Genomic DNA, 21,397 nt, shown 5'->3' with positions numbered 1-21,397 from the left:
TCCAAAGCCCACAGAAAGCCTATGACTTTGCACTGAGAGCAGTCAGCTCCCAGAGCTACAAGACAAAGGCTAAAAATAACCCATTAAAGGATTAATTTCAGGATTTTTAAATACAGCTAATTAATATGCATAGGAAAGGCACATGGTCTCCAGGAAGGAGCACACACAATCAGAGAGTCTGCAAGAGAAGGAATTGGGGGCGGGTGACATGCAGGCAGAGCGCCAACGGAGAGATAAAAGAGGATATTCCCTATATATATCCCTTGGCAGAGAACATGCGAAAGAGCGCCTGTTTCAGACGAGGTGGAAGCAGAGGGGTGAAGCACTTCACTATTGAAGAGGCAGAGACAATGCAGAGCAGCCACAAAGGACAGGACATACCTTGCTATGCCAAGTGAATTCCAGTGAGGAGGCTCAGGACACCACAGGGAGATCAATGGACGCAAAAGCTGCTGCCTCAGAGGTGACGCTGCAGTTGGAAGCCGGGTGCAGCGTGAATGTGCCCGTGCAAAAAGCTACGGAGCAACAGCTGGATGGAACACTGGATTTCAAGGTGGACAGCATGGCAGCACAGCAGGGCTATGTGTTGCACTCAGTTATGGCACTTTGGAGGCAATTTCCTCTTATGATCGTTGTATCCTGAGGTTCAAGCACCCTGGGATGTCTGGGCATTGCATATAAAGCAGGACACAAGGGCTGGCAGTCATGGCAAATCATGAAAACAAGGTACCACCTATGAGCAACATGAGTGACGTCAGACAGAAAGGATTATCTACAGTTAATGTGAATCAAAAGCAAATCTGGTTATTCACAGGCTGTACTGCAAAAAATAGAGCTATAGCAGCAGTTCCAGGGAATTTCAAGGTGCAGGGGGAAAATAAGTTCAGTTGAAGCCATTTCCTCATACCACTTTCCCTGTGAATAACACTTAAACAATTGGAAACTTTCTCCATTTCACAGAGAGCAGAGGAACGAATGGACAGACTTTATTGCCCAACTCCCTGGCTAATTAAGTCTCAAGAAAAGCTGGGGGTTTAACCTGGTGGCTTAATTATTTAGTACCACTGCTTGTCTACCTGTCCCTTTACTCTCATCTAAAAGGATTTTTGAACCTTTTAGCCACTTTCACACAATTTGATAAATGGGGAGAAATCTCAAATTTTTGTGAGGTTTGCTGGCTTTCACAACGGCACCCAGGAACAGCCTCCAAGTGTTGTGCATGAAGCTGCCTCTTGAGAGCCGTCTGAGCACTACAGGGACCTGTCAGAAGCAAGTACAGGATACAGGGGTTTAGTTTTGCAACAGGGGGGTCTTGATACATGTTTAAGTTGATGAAGTCCTTAGTAGAGCTGCAGGGGAAAGGAAAGTTGCAGCACCACCAAGCCTTTGGAATAGGGTCAACTTCACAGTCCAGTGCTACAGGACGCTGCTTTTGGAGGCAAAGGACAAAAACCACACCCTTTTCACTTAAAGACATTCTTTATTCAATCTTTTTTATATACAATATTATTTTTTAATCTGTAAAAAGTACATATGCAGGATTCCAGGTCAGAGGCAGAAGGTTTCCACATCAGAAGATAGACTTTTGCCCTTTTATTATTTTGGAGGAAAAAATAATCTGTCAGTTTTAGACAAAGCAAGAATAAAGGCAGAATGCAAATCCAACTTCCACCAAGCAATTAGGATTAAAGGCAACAATTCACTGTAACAGGTCAGGCTGTCTCCTCTGACTTTGATGGTTCCCAACTTTGCTGGGCAATTACAGAGCAGTTTGTTAGAAGGCGCTGACAGCTGGAGCAGCTCATGCTTATCATCTCTGCTACAGTTGTACGCACACAACTCGCAACAGAGCCTGGGTTTCCTCTTTGTATGGCAACTCAAACTCTTGAGTCAGAAAACTGTCTTCTCAAAATTCAAGGAGTGGAAGAGGCGTGTCTTACTCAGGGTGAACCGATCGCCCAACTACAGCATGGATCAAGAGCTTGCTTTCATTTTTCTCTGGCATCAAGAAGCCTGGTTCTTATTTGTCCCCTTATAAACAAGGGCTAGGCATAGCAGTGCCAATACCAACACTTAAAGGATGGCATTACAGGGAGTGTGTAATCCTTGTCACCTTTCAGAACTCAGGCAACATTCAAATCTCATAAAATATTATGGGGGAATGTATCAATGTTTGAGAGATAGAACACGGTGATCCACAAATTTGGAGCAGGGAGCTCTTCCTTCTACTCCAGGGCACTTGCTATTTTCTATACTTTCCTTGAGCATTCAGTTTGAAGGACTATATTGTGCAGCAAAATTAACACTCAGACTATCACTCAAGGGTTTTGTTTTTATTTAGAGGACAAAGCTAAGAAGTTGACTTCTTGACTGAAGGACATGCACAGCTCCAGGGTTGTTAATGGAAGCTGCAGAAATCTGGCCTCTTTGAAAAGTCAAGCTCCAATTGTTAGAAAAAGATTTACTGCTGGCAGATCCTGACCAACAGGCAAGTTTGAGGCTTGGATTAGGAAAAGAACCATACAACCTTGTTTTGACTGCATGCAAACAGGAAATAGACAATTCTGGGATTTCCAGGCTCTTGCCCAAATCCAGTGTGCCAAAAATGCACATGATTTTCTGCGTTTTATTTAATTCTGTAAGGGGAGAGGGTATTGTAGAAATTGTAAAATGGGACAGCTACCTAGAGAAAATGAGGATTGCTTTGTTAGAGAGTACAGTGCAAGACTCAGAAACAGCTAGGACTAAAAAGTCATTTTTGTGCTTAAATTTACACTCTTATCTTCAAGAAAGTAAGACAGCAGCAACAGAATGAAAATGGCAACATTCTACTGTACCTTTTGTACCCAGAGGGAAAACTGTCTGAACTTTGGGTTGCACATAATGCCCTTTTGCAAATCAGAACCTACTTTTCTGTGAAGGACTCAGAATGAGGGCATATCAGTCAGGAGTTTCAGTATCTGTGGTGCTTGGTAATTAAGCACATACCTCACCCAGAACCTATTACCTCCAAATTCTGCTTGATCTAGGAAATCTCAGGATGAAACTTATGAAAGACACAGCAATTAGTCCTTAATATGCATTATTTTTGATAGATTCTGCACATCATTAGCTTCTGGAGGAAAAGGACAGTTGATATTTTAAAGTGATGGAGTATAAACTGACTGTTGTTGAGGACTGGAAAACAAGAAACAAATGTCCTTTATTTGATACCTGCCCCTTATCTACACAAAGAAGAAAGAGCAGTACTGTACATCTGCTCTGAGAAGAACACCATCCCATAACAAGAAATGGCTTAGTCCTCATTTCAGGCATTCTTGTGGCAATAAGTTAACCCACAGGGATTCATGGAGAAGTTAAATTTGAAGGGTTCCTCTTTAATTCACAAGAGGGGGATGGAGGAGGAGAAGCAATGATAAGAGGTTTGCTGTTTCTGGGATTCCAGAATTCTGCCCTTGACCTTGACCTTTCTCTGAACAGACTGGCAGCCATTCTACACCTGTATTTATCAGGAGGAGTACAGGGATGGGTCTATGGGGCAGAAAGTGCTTTTATTATTTTTAGTTCTTTTTTTTTTAACAGAAGGGTCTGCATTTCCTCTTTCTCCTATATACCCAGAGACATGTAGGAGAACAAGGCAATCGAGTGCAGTTTTAAAATAATAACAGTTCTCATAGGATCAGAAAAACAATTTGAAAACACAGCATATCTGAACTTGGGAAAATGAAAAATTATTAGTTCTTCAGTAAGTCACTGAATAATAATTAGAAAAATAAATTAACATGGGACCATTAAGAAGAATCCATTTATTAAGCTACTTCTAATTTTAAATAAACAATTACTGAAATCAGTGTTATTTACTATATCAATTACTTTATAAGTTCTCAAATTATTTTTAGAATACTGCTTCAAATTACATTAACAAAGTAACTGATATTAAGGTACAAACACTGAGACCGAAACTTTTCCCAAGTTCCATGTTTCCTTCCTCTTAAATTAAAGTAACTATCTGGAAAAAAGCATCTGACAGCATTTTTACTTAGATGGTATGACGATTTCTATGTCTAAGGTAGTGATACAGACAAATGAAGAATAATTTTGGGGGTAAACTCTACAGTCAGATGTATTATAATATGATAGGGAGAAAAGTTTTTTTATATAAAATTTAATACAAAAACATTTTTGAGGCTGGAAAATAGCACTCACTCCCTTTAAATCTGATGCTGTACCACTGTAGTTCACTGAAGAGTTCTTCCACTTGCTTCAGTACAAAAACATCATCAAGATTTTTTAAAGACTCAACCTGTGCACTAATTAGGAGGGAAACCAGCACCTAAAGGCTGTTTTTCAGCAAAGGGGCCAGTCACCATGGCAAAAAGATTTGAGAGCTATATAGGGAAGTAAAAAGAATAATTTCAGCTGTAAGGGTTCTGAACAACAGTAAAAGGAAATTGAGAAAGACAAAACTGAAAAGATGAAAAATCTGGAAAGATGAAACTTTTTTTTTTAGCAAATAAATGAAGACTGAACAGGACTCAATTTAAGTGATACTATCCAGCTTGGCCATGAAGTACTTGAAAAAAACCCCTGCAGGTAGCAGCATCATAAATTAATGAAAGAAGAGACTCTTCAGTTTCTTTTCCCAGTCACATGTGAGAGATGTCAGGCTGTTTCCAAAGATCATGTTGGATTTGTACTGGAGCACTCAGAAGAAAAGCAAGTTTTGTAAAGTAAATCAAAGGCAGTTTTAGGCTTCTGTCAGATACATATATACCTGCAAATAAGGTTCTGTGAATAGAACCCAAAGAATGAAATGTAACAGATTGTGTACAAAAATAAAGAGCTGCAAACTGTCACTGCTTAGCTCAAGGGAGCTTCTTTTAGTTCCATATACTGTATACTCCTATATAAATCACGAAACAGTTATGCCCATGTTGTCATCTCTGTTTATTTAGCTAAAAGAATCAGGACTAAGAAGAGAATGGGTTTTATCATGTGATATAATTTGTGAGGAAGGGAAATTTAGGCTCCTTCCTACTCCTGTGATATGCTCCAGACTCTGACTGAGCTTGCCAAATGAACTAAGCCCACTCTGCTGACAGTGAACAACAAACCAAATGCTTACCAATTTTTTTTTCTTTTTGGATATAGGCATTATTTTAAAAAGGGAAAATGAGGAGGCAATACTTTCTATACCTTAGAGTTTAGCTCTAACAGATTAGAGGCTCTGAAAATGGCTGCCAGTCTGGACAAATAGATACCCCTTAGAAAATTCAGACAGGTACAGAAAGAAATTCAGATCCTGATGCTGCTGGTGCAGTGGTGTTGCTTTTTGTTGTTGCTTTGTTCATGCCATTATAAAATTAAAAAAAAGACAGAAAGAAAAAGAAAACCTAGGTATTTGGAACCCACCCAATCTGAAGAGGTGACTGTGTGTTGTTCCTTGCAGCAGCAAGCAGCAAGTTCCTCTCCCTGGATGGGAAAGCCTCTTCTTCCTCTTGCTGCTGCATTAATATTATCTGTAGATTCCATGTCTTGCCGGGGTTCAAAGCGTGTGAAGTCTCTGTCCTGCAAAAATCACACTCGCGTGTTTTGGTCATGTATAAAACAGAACTTTTAACTTATTTATATGTCGAAGAGCTTCGTTTCCCATGCCAATACTTGCTTGACTCGGGGGTCTAGGTTTACCAAGTGTCTGTCTGTCTGTCTCCCCTCCTGCTAAAGTCTCAAGTGGTCCATGTAAACAAAACAGAGCTGAAAACAGTCTCTCTTCCTCTTCACAGAGCTGTTTTTATCGATATGCAGGATTTCCTGACAGTGTGGTGTTGGCTAAATGTAAAACAGGCAGAGGATGAGCTTCTGTGTTAAAAACCCAGTTGTCTAATGGTAGAAGGTCATCATTGGAGAAAAGCAGATACAAATACCTGGATACCAAGACAGAGATGAAAAACATGGGTATTAAAGCAGAGAACAGGCAGGCAGGGGCAACAGAGCAGCTTGAGCCCCCACAGTTCAGCAGCTACAGCTACAAACAAATGACTTGCTTTCAATCTTTGTACAGCACACATTCAACCTTCCCTATTATGATGAACTGAAGTAATTTTTATTATGATAAAGCCCTTCAATGCAAAGTTGTTAGACAGAATTTTGATCTTTCCAATAAACTTTTGTTATTCGAGTCTCCCTTCCAAGACTTGCAGTGTAAAAGAAACATCAAGACACCAACCACAAGTATGTGGGGAACAGGAGAGCAGAGAGGTTGTTGTCAAAAAGCTTTTCTTAATGGAGTAAACCCACTTGGAAATGACTAATCCTCTTTAATCCGGAGATATCATGGCAGCACAAGGGAAGCTACAAAACATCGACAGGTATCTGATTTGTCATTCTGGAAGCTGCTTCAGCTTCTGGTGAGAGGGACAACAGATTGTGCAGAGGGTTTTGACAGATGTTGTACATTATAATACAATGCAGAGCACATGAAGCCTATAACAAAATAAGGGTTACTGAACATATGCAGAAAAAAAAGTATTTGTTGTTCCTTTTTTCTTAATGCACACTTTTGAATGTGGCTGTGCTAGAACTCTGGAGGACATAGCAGTAGTAGGGATCCACCAAAGTTTCCTAACACAACTCCAAAAACTCAAAAGAATTTCCCTTGCTATAGAAAACCTCGTGGTGTGAAGGCAAAACATCAGCATGGGTGCACAGGTTCTCTCGGCTCCTTCTTGTTTTCCTGCCATCCAGAGAAAGAGCTTGTGCTGCACCTGGCAAGGGTGTAATTCCCATTAGTGGACTCTGCCACATCCAGAATGTGCACACTTGTTCTGCTGTTCCTTTGCTCTCTCTCCATCAGACACTGGGAGAGTGTCTGCTGCTTTCAGCTGTGTGTCACTGCCTGATCAATTCTTCCACTGCCTTTATTTGCCAGTGCTATCCACAATCCAGTCAGTGAAGCCCTGCTTTTTCTTTCCTTCCTCATCTGTTTACTGTTTACAGATAAAAATTTCTTGCAGAGATGATTCAGTTTTGTCACACATATCTCATCTCCTTCTCCACACTATTCATTTGTCTCTAAAGCATCAGGCCCTTCCTTTTCTCCATACTTCTGCCTCGCTCTCTGCTGCTGTAGCTCACCAAGCTCTTTCTCACCACAGCAGCAATATTTCATCTTACTCAAACTCACCTTCCTCATTTGATTCACACTTTTCCTTTGAATAACTTAAGCAACCTATTTCTCCATCTTGATTCTTCCTACTCAACAGGTACCCTCATGCCAGGTACTGCTCAAAACTCTCAAATTTGCTGTGCATTTCCAATGAATTGAAATATCGAAGCAGCAACAAAGCATATTTGGGATCGTTACCAAATTTGAATTTGAAAGGAATGAATATGCAGAAGTAATCATCAGTAGCAGAAAATATTACAGCAGGTATTACTAAAGACATATATTATTCCCTTCTTCTGAGGAACATCTTCATTTTCCTCATGACATCACACCCAATCCTTCTGTCTTTATTTTCATTTGGGCTATCTTGCTCAACCTTATGTTCTCTGCTTTATCTCAATGTGAAACCAGTTTCTGCTTTGGACTATGCCAAATGCATCCATGTCAAAAACATCTAATATCCAGCTATTCAATAAACCTTCACTTTGTTCACAAGCAGGAAATGCTCCAAACCAAAAGTCAGTAAAAATTTCTGAGTTCTTCCCTAGAACTGCCACTGTCTGCAACGCTTGTGCTATAGTATAGCCAGTTACTGAATGATGCAACAGTGAATTTTCAGGTCTCTTTGTGATTATTTAAGATGCAGACAGGATTCTGGTGATACATCAAAAGTCAGCCTTGCCACCACAGAAGTCCCTTAGGAGCTGATTTCATTATCTCATTTGGTTTTTATAGGCAGATCAATCATATACCATCAGCTCCTGGAAAGGCACTGTTTCTCTGACCTGACCCATTTGAAACTACTGCTTCTCTCTTTGGGACCACTGCTTTTAGTCTCCAGATAATGAACTTGAAGGAGTAAGTGAAATAAAATTAAAGAAGACAACAGAGGACGTAGCAGTGGCTGACTTTCTTTTTCTAATGGTAACATGAGGCAACAAAGTATTGTGATTACATACAGGAATTTGGTAAGAAGCCAGCAGAAGGACAGAATAGCCACACTATCCCCTTACACATGAGGAACTTGGAGATCCTTTTTCCCAGTGCAACATGCTGTGATGCCTGAATTAGGCACAAGAACTGCTATTTTCAGGACCTGCTTTCACCCTGTTCCATTTTGTGCTCCTAATACTCAAAATCAGTCTTGGTCTCTATCAGCTACCTGTGGAGCCACTACACTCTTCTACAATTTAGATGTGAGCTTTTACAGAAAGATGCAGGAGTGAAAAGGACTTACTTCAAAGTTTCAGCAAGGAAAAAGCTCTGCTGTACATCATCATATGTAGGAGATGAGGAATAGACATCCTTGACACCAGAAAAGCCACCACTAACTCGGCAATACTTGTCAATTGCCTGCAAAAAAAAAAAAAAAAGGAAGGGAAAAGACACAGAGAATTTAACTGTAGAGCAAAATTTGGAAACTTTAAAGCATCAAGCCTGATCAACAAAGAAGGTAGTTCTTTTTGTGCTGCATTTTTCTGCTGTGAATCTCTTTGTTGAAGGATGATGGACATTACCTGTTTACACTGAAAAAAAGAAAAAGAGACTGGACACATACAGAAGTAGCATCCTTCCAGGGTTATTAATGACACCACATTTGGCAAACTGCTACATGCTAAGAAAGTATTCTGGGGAAGAACACGTTCTTTCCTGGGTATTTACTGTTGGCTGATACTGATGACATGACAAGGACTCCGTAGACTTTTTTTCTGAGCTCGTGCAGTTCCTCATCGTGACATAGAGTAGAACACCCATCAGTCAAATCAATGCCATAAGTGCTGTGATGTGCACAGGAAGGTAACAGACATGCCTGGATTTTGGAGCTGAAAGAGTCTGAAGAGTTATAGGAATTCTTTGACTGGTAGCTAGTCATGGAGACTTACTTAAAGTAGAAATAAAATACTGTACTTATCTTTATGGACTGTTGATTTCATCCTGTAAACTCTTCTAGCTGCTGCTTTCTCCCCTCATCTCCCTCTCCCACATGTGCTATTCTCTGTTTCCCCTTTATACAGCTGAAACTCAAGTCAGCTTGTGTGCTGGACTGCAGCAGAGCTCTTTACCTTTAAAGCATGGAGTTTCAATCCATAGACATTCCATGAAGGAAGAGGCCAATGGATTCCCCCTGCCAGCTCCAACACAGTACTGTGAAAAGCACAATGGAAGAAGAGGAGACTGGAAAGCAAGCGTTAGTAGCTCGGAGCACCTCTCGCCTACGCTTTCATTATTCCACTCGCACGCACGACCTTACAGCACACAAGGATATCAGCCATTAAAACTGCCTCCGAAGAAACGGCTCTGACATGATTCACAGGTTGTTTGTGCTTCCCTGCTGCTTTGACTGTGCTTCCTCAGCAGACACCAACTCTTTTAATAGATTCAAGCTGGGACAGAAAAGAAGCAGGCATGAAGGAAAATGTTTGTCTCGGGATGTCTGTCATTACCAATGACTGAACGCAGCTACCTGTAGCTCAGTAATCTATGATTCAGCCCGATAGCCTTGTGTGAAACTCCTCTCCACATGGTGCTTCAGGCCCACATTTTTGTTAATTCTGATTTTTGCTAGTTATACTCAGCAGAGGCTGAGGGGAGTCGAGGCAGGGGAGCAAATAAGTTTTGGATTTTACTCTTTTTATGCAGAGAAAACAGATTCAATCAAAACTAACTCTAAGTATCGCCTTCGTATACTAGAAATACTGGGAGACAAAGAGGAACTTTCCACTGGACAAATGCACAAAGAATGTCAGCAGATGCTGTCACTGAAATCAGGAGGAAAAGCAAGAAGCTGAGCAGGATACCCAGGACAGTAAGCCACAGCACAGCACGTACTACAGCTGACCTCCTCCTAGAATACACTCTTACCCTGTGGAAATCTGAGACTGTTCATGGACCAAAGAATAATCCAGACTGTACAATGTTCTTTCAAATTTCCAAAAAGCAAGGCTTTTAGAAAAGCAGGTAGAGAGACTGGCAAAATGATGTTATTGGAATGGCTGCAGCTCTAGAGCCTGAACTTACGCCAAGAAAGGTACAAGTCTTTCTTGGCAAAATCTAATGCTTGCTGTAATTCCTTATCTCAAGCACTGCTTTCTCAAAGTTTGGATCGAAACACTCCATTTTTTGTTGGGCCTTGAGTCTAAAAGGAGAAAGTGTCTGGATGAATTCTTTTCAGATTTGGTTACTAGTGCAGGCTAGGGGTGCACTGAGACTACTCACATGCAAAGATCTGGGTTGATCAGATTTTCTCTACAGTGAAGAGAAAGGTGTATGTGACACATCTAACCCAACTTGCACAACAAAAGTGATACTAGCTACCACATGGCAGCCAAACAACAACATCAACAAAACAACAACCCCAACACCTCTCTATCCACACAAAATCAAACCAGACCGATCAACCAACAAAAAGGAAAGGAAAAAATGAATTGCTTAGCTTCTGAAGAAACAATGCATATGCTGTTTACAGAACCATTTGCATATTCCTCCCCAGAACTCCTATAGCTCCCAGGCAGGTGTTATATGAATAAACAAGAGCCAAAGCACTTTTGCTTCATAGGTAGAAAATGAAGTGCCTGCTCTTGCCACTATCCCCTTTTATAGTAACTCAGAACATGACCTTGTGTGTGCTCTGAAGCACAGCAAGATGGAGAAGGAAGCCCCAGTGGTTAAAACTCTTACCACAATTCCCAGCATACAGCCTGATCAGGACAGTTTCTTTGGTTAACCAGTCAGTGACCCTCATGCTGTGTGCCACAGCCTGTACAGGAGAAACCTGCTAGTGACTGTGGCAAGATGAAAACAAGGAATACATGGTACCACTATTAGGACATCATCTCCTTCCTCCAGAAGAATTACATCTCCAAGCCAGCATAAGAGACAAAACTTGCTTATTTTGGAAACTGTAGCTAATGGATAGCACTGAGATCCTGCTCTGTGCTGTAGAGGTCTGGTACTTGGGTAACTACCTGCAACACTGGTGAAGCCAGCAGGCCTACAAGCCTGGAGAAACAAAGTATATAATCTATATCAACCTTTTTTCCCCCCTTAGGTTACCAAGTAACTTTGTATCTTCAGAAATTTCTCCTCGGGAAGGTAGACTCGTGTTCAAAACAGGCAAAGGAATTACCCTAGCTGATCTAGGGTAATTTGATTTTACATAATAAACAAATCTGATTCTACATAATATAGGTAGTAATGAACTGTACAGGAAAAAAGCCTCAGAAAGATTGCTTTACAGCTATTCATCCAAATAGAAAATTTTAAAACATGAACAAATAATTTGTCCTCCATTCAGAGCTGCACAGAACTTCATGACACTGGCTGAAAAGCTTGGTGCCCCAGACAAGCCCCTTAAACGCCATTTGAAATTTTCAGCATTCTGTCTGCACACAGACCCCAGAGTACTTGATGGAGTGGCATCTGATTTGCCACCCAGATACACTTTCACTCCAGAGCTGAAGACCAGTCTCCCTGATAAAACAATGCTAAATTTATTGCACCCCAGAATACAGAGAAGCTCCAAGATTACTGGAAGGGTATTAAGGTAATATTGCTACCATTACGAGGTAGACTGAATAATTTTAGGATGGCATACCTGATGTAATCAATTACAGAAACACATGAATATATAAATATAGAATTAGAGGATAATTGACACCAATCAGCATGGTTTTATGGAAAACTATCTTGGTCACAAGCTTGATTTCATTCTTTGAGAGCTACACATTTGACAAATAAAAGTAACTGCAGAGCTGTAATAAACTTAAAAGCTTCTAAGGCAATTGACACGGTATTTAAGATGTTATAGGAAGACAAGGCAGCACTATACCATATCAATATAATTCAATTTAAAACTGACTGACAGTGTTCTAAGAAAGAACTGGCAATGTAAAATGATCACAAAATAGAGCTGCTTCTCAGCTGGCTAAAATGACATAGGTAAATAACAGCAGACAGCGTAATCTGCTGGTAACTGGGTGCCAAACAAAACAAGTTTCATAAAACCAGGCACATAATCCTAAATCTAGTCATCAAGACTGAGTAACTGCAGATCCAGGATAGCCTGGAAGGTAGAGACAACCTACGGGATGCAGAGACACTTCCAAGACTTCCATGGCCATGTAAGACAACTCAGTCTGAGTTCCTGCTAGGACATTGTGCAGATACAGGAAACAGGAAGACAGCAGCAGGGACATTGTTTTATTTTTGCACAGGCTAAATTTTTTGGGGGGTGAAGTCAAAACTGGAGTATGTAATTCTAAAATTCATTTTTACAGAGGGATGATGAACTAATGTAGGTGCAGGCATTTGGAGAAAACCTTTTACAGTGAGAGACAATGCAATTTGTTTAGCATCTTGAGTAGAGTCAGCACGAAGCTTATTATAATCTATGAAAATTCTTCAGAAAGAAAACATGGGGGAAAGGACATTTTAAAATGGCATAGGAAATCACAGGAAAGTCTAGCTACTGAAAGTTGAAACTAGGCAAATTCAAATGGGAAATAAAACATGGGGGTTTTTAATAGCAAGAATAAATAAATAATGGAACAAACTTACAGAAGTAGCAGATTTTCCTTTATTCAAATACAGAATAGAACAGGAGAATATTCAACAGTATACTCCTGCCAAATAGACGTATCTCAACTCAGAAGTGACACAAAGCAAAATTTCAGTGCCTGCAGCATAGAGAGAGGTCAACATGAACCTAAGTTCTTTGGAAATATAATTTGATGTGCCTCTAGATTGGGCCCCAGCTCCCTCAGTTTCTCTGAGGGTGTTTTTTGTGGCATATGTGACTTTTCTTGACTGTGCCAACAACATGCCCATAAAAACTGTGCCAGTTTCTTCACCAGCTGTCACACTCACAGCTTCTAACCCATGAAACTGTGAAACCATATTTCTTTTACCTCCAACCTATGTCTGGCTCTTTTCTGTCTAGTCTTCTTCACTAAGTAGAATCACAGAATGGCTTGGGTTGGAAAGGACCTCAAAGAGCATCTAGTTCCAACCTCACTGCCATGGGTAGGGATGTCACTGAACAGGATACTCAGAGCTCCATCCAACCTGACCTTGAACACTTACATCCACAGCTTCTCTGGGCAACCTTTCAGTGCCTCACCACCCTCTCAGCAGAGAATTACTTTCTAACATCTAATATAATCCTGTCCTTTTTCAGTTTAAAACCATTGCCTTTTGTCTTGTCACTATCTGCTCACATAAAAACACCATTTCTCTTCTTCTAATAAGCTCCCTTTAGGTACTGGAAGGCTGCAATGAGGTCTCCCTGGAGCCTTCCCTTCCCCAGGCTGAACAACCCCAGCTCTCTCTGCCTCTCTTTGTAGGAGGTGCTCCCACCCTTGGATCATATTTGTGTCCCTTCCTGGAAACTGCTCTAACAGGTCCATGTCTTTCTTGTGCTGAGGACCCCAGATCTGGGTGCAGCTCATGAAGCCAGAGAGCTACAGGTCTTTCCACTCTGTCTTACTATAAATCCTCAATTTGCCTGAAGTGAGCCTGAGCTTCAGGTCTTGTCTATTTATTTTCACTGTTAGTAGAAGCTCTGACAAACTCAGCAGCCTCTGTGATGCAATCCTACTTAGTGAGATACACAAGTCCACAACTCTTAATTGAACCCTTCATTCACACAGCTCAGATTAGTAACTGGCTTTACATGCCTATTGTGAGGTGGTGGCTCTTATTGCTTTCAAAGAATTAGCCTGAAAAGGATTTTAGTCATTTTCTGTAATTACCCTGAGTATCTTGCATGCATATTTCTGTAATACATCAGCCAGCCCCCCAGCACACCATCATCCAATTTGACTGGCCCAATACAGTTGAGATAATGTTGTCTGTAGAGCTAAGTACAGCATTAGGGAGAATTAGCCTTTTTTTCATCAGGAAAGAGACAGAGACCCTGCCACAGGGATTTGTGATCACTGAGGGAATGTAAGACCCAACTTCCTGTTTTTTCCCCCCACAGACACTGGATTTGGAGAGATGTAGCAAAACAGGCCTTGGAAAAAGCATAAAATTTGCACTAAAATGCATCAATTTTGTCAAAAAATATAGATAATAAATCCAAGTATCCTTCAGAGACTGGAAGGCAAAAGGAAGACAAATTCAGACAATGTTGTACAATAGCGGTAAGCCAACTGCTCTGTGTGTCACACCAGATTCTTCTCTATTTATAAATGATGGAATAAACACAGTCAGAGCTGTGTGTGATAGGGAAGAAGAAAAAGTAGTGAGTAGGTGTGAGGAATAAACACAAGAATTTATTATCTATATGCAATGAACAGAAAATCCTGGGGAACAAAAAGCGTCACTATGACAATGGGGCAAGAAAAATCCTAATTGTGGGAAGGAGAGGTTTGCAAAACCAGTTATGAAAAAGTCAAAAATATTTTACGGCTGTGTTAGATACAGAAATCTTCCATCAAGGAAACAAGCAGAAGAAGGTAGTCTGTAAGGACAATTAAGCACATGGGCTGGTTGATTTACAACTTCAATGGAGGTTGACAGAGGGATAAAATAAAATCCTACCCCACACACAGAGAAAATTGGAGGCAGGGGAGGAGGAAGGGAGGGTTTGTTTTGAAAGCATTAATGGGAACCAACATAATGAAAGTAAATGGAGAAAACTGAACAAAATGCAATTAAAAGACATACTTTGCAGTGTGCTTAAGAGACTGATCTTGGCCTGAAAAACTTTATATTTGTAAATTCTTTAACCTATTACAAAGGACCCCACCTCATCTTGGATCATCCAGCCATAGCTTCTGAAAGGAGCTGGTGTTAGATCAGCAAGTGTTTGTAGTATCTATACAGGCAAGGAGTAGGTTATTAGCTTTGTAATATTAGAAATATGCATAGTTTAGGCAGCAGGGATGATGAGACTCAATGTTTGATGTTTCGGAGACAGCAGCAATGCATTCTGGAATACAAACACTACAAATGTGGAACTTGTCTCCAGAATAACATACTTCTGGTTGCAACAAAACAGACTAAAAGTAAAACCTAAAACCACAGTAAGACACAACTGTAAAATATCTGGCCTCTTCTAGGTGGAGATGTGCTGAGGGATGGATAGTAATGAGCTTGGCTAAATATTCTGAATACAGACATCTCAACAGAACACTTCCCACCTTTTCTTGATCTCTTGCTTCTGGAGCAAAACTGGGTTTTAGCCACAGAACAAACTCATCTAGTCTCCTGATTTGTCTCTTCTTTTGCTTTTCCCCCATCTCCTTTGACTGTAGTCAAAATATTTCATTACTGTCTTGTTATCTTTAATGCTTATTCTCATCTCTAAAACTGGCTTTGAGCTGTTTCCAAAGACTGCTGGAGCAATAGCAGGGAAGTAGAGAAACTCTCGGGGGCTGTGCACTACTGCCAACAGTAAGAGTCTTGACTGGGGGGTTCTATTTCCACATCTAAAACTCATGAGCTGTATAATGCTGAATGCAGCTCTCACCTGAGCAGATGCAAAAGAGCAATAACTCTGTGCACCCTCACATGCACCCTGGTTTATAGGACCTGTGAAAATCAATTACCACTCAAAGTGTTTCAGTACCATGAGACTGAAGTGGCTTCAAAGGGGAAATACACAAAATTAAATTATTGACAGATGATTAATACAGTTACCTGTGTTGCCTCCCAGCCCCACTGCCTGTATTTGGGATCGTGGGTGAATCTCCACATATACCAGTAGGTCTCGATCACCTCTGGCCTCAGGATGTAATACTTCTCATTCTGCCGTACTGCCACCGCCTCCACGCCACCATCAAATTTGAATGCTTCTGGGCCCAGCTTTAGTGCTGCAGAGGAAACAAACAAACAAACAAACAAACAAAGTAAAAATAAGAAAAAAATTTGTTCCATACCAATCTTTGCAGGAAGGATGTGTAGGAGACTGCTATATCCCAAGCTTGTGAAAAAAACAGAACCTAGCTAGTATTTAAGCAGTTTCATAAATATTTCCTATTGTTGAGGCCTATAATTTTTCTTATGAATAATTTATCCAATTCCTGTGAGAAAACTACCTATTTTGACAGGACTACAGTAATCCTCTTGAAAACTAAGGAAACACTAGGAATATAAACACACTAACACATTCAATTATAGGATAAAATTGAAGTGACCAACATCAGTTCTTTACAAGAAAAAGAAAAAAGAAAAAAAGGGTCAACACAGGTTTTGATGTCCTTTGATCCCACCCTGCACAGCATGAAAAGATCTTGGAACTAAACCAAGTAGCATCATGCCAAATAATCTGTATCTTTATCCAAACTGTTGGTTTAAGGACGAGCTGTCAGGCCACCGTAACGGATGTGCTGTGATCTTCAAGTAAAGGGTTTACAACTGGGCAATGAAGTTTTGAGTACACCTGAAAATAAATCTCTGAATTCAGTGATTCACTATTTAAGCTCTTAAAGGAACCTGAAAAGGCCCTGTGCCAGCACCTGTAAGACTACTCATGGAACAACAACACACCTGTAGAAAAACTGTCTATAATACAAAGTGGCAATTACACATATTTGGTATTAGATGGCTGCACACTGGTCCTCTAATTTAACATTAATAATGTTAAATATTAATTTAACTTACCTACAGCTGCACCCCACCATTTGTTTTGGCAGAGAATTTTTAAGATGCTGAACTCTGAAGCTGCACTCGAGCTTTAAAAATGATCAAAGCAATTAATCATGTAATTCCTATGGGCTAGAGGTTCAAATTAACCATGGTTTCATGGGTCTAAAAGGGCAACCTTAGAATACTATAATGAAAAAATACGAGCAACTCTCAGTGCATGACCCAGCAGAAAATCTCCAAAAGAAGTTCCTTAATCTTTTTATTTCAAGGGACTATGGCTCTGGATGGCAAAAGTAAAAGCATCACTCTGCTTTAGCCACGTGAATGGTAACCGAAATTCCATCAAGAAATGTTTATTGCACTTCTTTCAAAATGGGCCAATTTATCGGTTTCAGTTAAAAAATTAAATAAATCTCACTATAAAATGGAGGAGATAGAGAGACACAGAGTTCTACCTATTCAAAATTCTGAATATAAGAACGGTCATACTGGACCAGATGGAATTCTGTCTGCTCCAGTATCACATCTCCAACAACAGCCAAAATCCGGCATCGATGGGGAAGAGGAAGTACCTGTCAAGTACATGAGAGACCTTTTTCCATCTTTTCTATCAGCCTCTACTGTTTTTGAGCTCAAGACTTCTCCCAAACTAAGCATACTTTTTTTTAGGTGGTTAGTAACTCTTAATAGATTTATTTCCCAAGTACTTATCTGGTGCTTCCTTAAATCTGTGTAAGCTTTGAGCATCCAAAACAACCTCTGCTGAGGAGTTCCACATCTCTGGTACCTGTTTGATGCAGAACCACTCTCCAATCCCTATGTGATTTTGCAAATCTCCTGAATCCTACCTAGAAGGTCCCTTTTTCACCCTGATTAATACCATCCAATTCAGTTGTGCCTTGAATGGAAACTGTTCCATGCCTTTGGTTAATCTACTTGCCCTTCTCTGCAACTCTTCCAATTTTACTATATCATTTGTAAAATGAGGGAGGACCAGCAAATACAGCAAAAAAAGTGCGGATGAGATTAATACAGTGACATGATATTTTCTATTTTGCTCTTTCTCATTTTGCTTTTCCTGAGTGCTACTGAGTTGACATTTTCATAATCTCAAAAGCAATTTCCTGAATTGCAATGGTCAGTTAAGACTCATCATTTAATATGTGTGGTTAGAAATAATTTTTTCATAGGTGCCTCACTTTACATTTAACTACACTGGATGTAATTTAGTAATTTATTATGGAGCTACTCAACCTCATAAGGTCTTTGTGTAGTGCTTTTTTTTGCTACTAACAGCACACTTACCTTACTGTTCTTGCCCTTTTCTGATCATTTATATAAGTGTATGCTTTATTTATATATAATACATATTAAAATATGAAATGCGAATACACCATACACTTAAAATGTGTATTAATATAGTATACATTTTACACACCTATACACTTATGTGTAAATATATATCAAATACATTAGAGTACTGCAGGTTAATTAGCATTTATCCACTGCAAGAGTGGACTCTTTACCTCTATCCTGTTTTCTGTATTATGCCCATTTTCTTCCTCTATGCAGGTACTTGCTGCTTAGATTGCAACTGTTTAATGTTTCTAATGGGCCTCAGTAAAACACTTGTTAGAAAGCCTTTTGGAAATCAGGGAAACATGACTGCTATGTTAGTTTTATCCACCAAAGAAGGTGGATTTTCAGGCAGTTCTGGTGATCCACTACCTACAGAAACTGTGATGTCTTCTCTTCCTTTGGAGCCTGCTTGTGCATTACATCTTTAATTATTTTCTCACACCTACTCATAATGTTATTGGGCAATACAAGAAATTAAACTACCCAAGGGTGGGTGACCTCTGCATATTGTGATGATTTCACTGAATTCTTATCTGAAAACAAGGATGTAAAATTAATCCCAGCACTTCTGCTAATAACTGACTAAAGAAAAGACATTATTATGGGCACAGCACCTTTCAGGGGCCATTCTTCTAAGCCAAGAACCATCTAAGCCCATTTTACAATGTTATTGTGGTCAAAAAATAATCCAAATATTTTCATATTAATAGCACTGGTAGACAATAGTCTAGGCAGGGAGACCATATGAGAAACCATTTCATACCAGTGCAAAACTGCAAAGCTGAAAAAGCACCATTTTAAAAGATTTTAACTGACATAAAGTTGACTTCAACGAGAGCTGTATTTAGCACTGCCAAAAAACCAAGGGCAAATCCTTATACTTTTAGATAAATATATATCTAACTTCAGAAATATTTTTGAAAATATTGTTGTATGTTTTGTACGTTCCTTTAAGACTACAATCAATCTAGCAATGAATTTCCTGAAAGTAAGAAAGAATTCATAATTATACTACTTGCTAAGCTCTAACTCATACAAAATTGGAGGAAGAGAACATCCAAGATACTTCTGAATTATTCTATCAACACACATTGCTATTTTATGTCTCACAAAAACATGTTATTATTCCCATTTCTTCAGCCTTGCCTGTTTAGCTGCTTACTGAGAGTCTTGGGACAGAGACAACATCTACTCATACCCTTGCATATGTCTCAACTGAAATCTTAGTCATCTGGCTTATTCTGCACTAGAATTGTCACACATAAAAACCAGCTAAAGCTGTACTGCGATTCTGAGGACAGCTCTTGTCAAGATACTTTAAAGAAGTGCAAAAAATTTCATCCTAAAATAAGCTCTCTGTAGTCAGTCAATACTTTACACACTATCAGCTAATGGCTGGGAAAATTCTTATGCATAAGGGATGGTATAATGTACTAAAAATACTGTGTGCTACTGATCAGCACACAATGCCATATATACAAATAATTTTGCTTATTTATCTAAACTCTAAAATACCTATGAAAGCTGATTATTTGGATTGATTTGTTAGTGATCCATTATTTCAATTTCATTTGACTTCTTTTTTGTTGCTGTCTACAGATTTCACATTACCAGTCATTTTATGCCTGTGCCATGTTTCTCAGTGGTGCACATTAAGCATGAAAAACAAAGAACTAATCCCCAGAAACAGGAATGCCTCAAGATGTGCAGTACTCACATAAGCTTAAATATCAAGAAACCGTGCACCATGAGCACATGAAGCTGTATTTTTGTAGCCTTACCAGTGCCCACTGACAGCATTATGATTTCTTGTGCTGGTAAATGGGCATACAGATCAGAACATGCCTCCTCTACCTTTGTTCTTTTCAGTCCTCTCTCCAAACTGAGAGCACACTGGACTACAGAAAAATCCTGAAATCACTAGTCACAGGATGGGAGATTTAGTACAGCTGCAGCATTAATCTATTGATAGTTTAAGGTACAAGAAATGGCAGAGTAGGTAGGAACTAGAGGCATGTGTAGATTACACACTGTAAGACTATTCTAGTTACAGTTAAGTTTTCTCATTGACCATCAATAAGTCTTTTCAAACCCTTGGTGTTTCTAAGGGGTGCCACATGCATTCACAATTTCCTGAAGAGGGGAGGAGCCTTGGAGGGAGCTCTCATGCTGCCATGTTCAATAGATCCTGGCAACACAAATCCCTTGCTCAGAGGCAGACCAGAACCATAACTACACCCCCTGCCTTCACCTTCCAAAGACCACCAGCTTCCTCCAGCTGCTGAATTAGAAAGGCATCGTTTGAGGAGTGCTATAGACTGATCCTCAGCTCAAGCAGAATCTAACAAGGATTTTCACAGAGCCATGGCAGGGGTCCAAACTTCTCACAACCTACCTAGTCACTTCTCCAGCCCCTGACTCTGGAGTCTAATGTCTTCTCTCAGATATTCCTGGGGCACGTTGATAGGTGACTCAGATTGTCAGTGAGACTACATCCCTGCATAAACTTCTACATTACATGGCAGTGATGCCAGTTGCCACTGGGACATAATCCCCAAGAAAATACATCAGAAAGACTTTCAAGGACTTTCCAGCTTCTCTGTACTAGTCAGCACGGAAATAACCAGCTTTCTGAAATACCTTTTTTTTTTTTAACGTGCTTTCAAACCTGCAATATGTGCAACAGGTTAATGACAGTTGGAAATACAATGCCCTCCTTTTCCAGAAATGCTTTTATTCTGTGAAATTCTGTTTCAATTTTGCTGAGACTCAAGCTCAGCTATGGAAATTTAGGTTGCTTCATAAAGTAGTATTTTCATATTAAACATCACCAGGTACACACTGTAGTTTATTCCGAGCAGCTGTGGGATGACATAGGAAAGGGCAGCTCTGCTGATTTATCTCAAGAAAGAGCTGCCTATCCCCTGCATGCAGTATCTGCATCATTCTCTCTCCTCTGGGAATGCCAAATGAGGCAAGTTCTCCCAAGTCCATAGGAGAGAGAAATAAGGCAATCCCCTGAAATAAGGCACAAACCTGATGGCTGAACCAGGATGACTGACTGCCCTCTTAAATGCCACATTTTCTGCCATCGGCCAGTTCTGCCATTAATGTGTACAATAATATCTCAAATCCTGCTGTTAAAACATAATAAAAAAGTTGACATTTTGCACGTATAAATTCCTAATTTTCTTTGAAAAATCAGTCCAGAAAATTAAAACCAAAACATCCAAGCACAAACAATTCACATTCCTGGGACTGCATGACTGAACAAAAGAAAAC

General features: G+C 39.9%; 1 protein-coding gene across 1 annotated transcript in view; it reads right to left on the bottom strand.

Moving 5' to 3' along the window:
- Positions 1–1,460: 1,460 nt before the first annotated feature.
- The window catches only part of MAN1A2 (mannosidase alpha class 1A member 2), a 136,159-nt gene continuing 116,222 nt past the window's right edge, over positions 1,461–21,397 (bottom strand). Inside the window, exons 11-13 of the mRNA XM_063394265.1 lie at positions 15,809–15,981; positions 8,403–8,518; positions 1,461–5,924 (exon numbers count right to left, since the gene is read on the bottom strand). Coding sequence (XP_063250335.1) covers positions 5,792–5,924; positions 8,403–8,518; positions 15,809–15,981 — 422 coding nt within the window. The 3' untranslated portion in view covers positions 1,461–5,791. The remainder of the gene's footprint in view (positions 5,925–8,402; positions 8,519–15,808; positions 15,982–21,397) is intronic.

This window comes from Prinia subflava, chromosome 3, assembly GCF_021018805.1.
Source record: "Prinia subflava isolate CZ2003 ecotype Zambia chromosome 3, Cam_Psub_1.2, whole genome shotgun sequence".
Taxonomy (NCBI): Eukaryota; Metazoa; Chordata; class Aves; order Passeriformes; family Cisticolidae; genus Prinia; species Prinia subflava.
The sequence above is the reverse complement of the archived record's forward strand: the minus strand, read 5'-3'. Positions and strand labels throughout refer to the sequence as shown.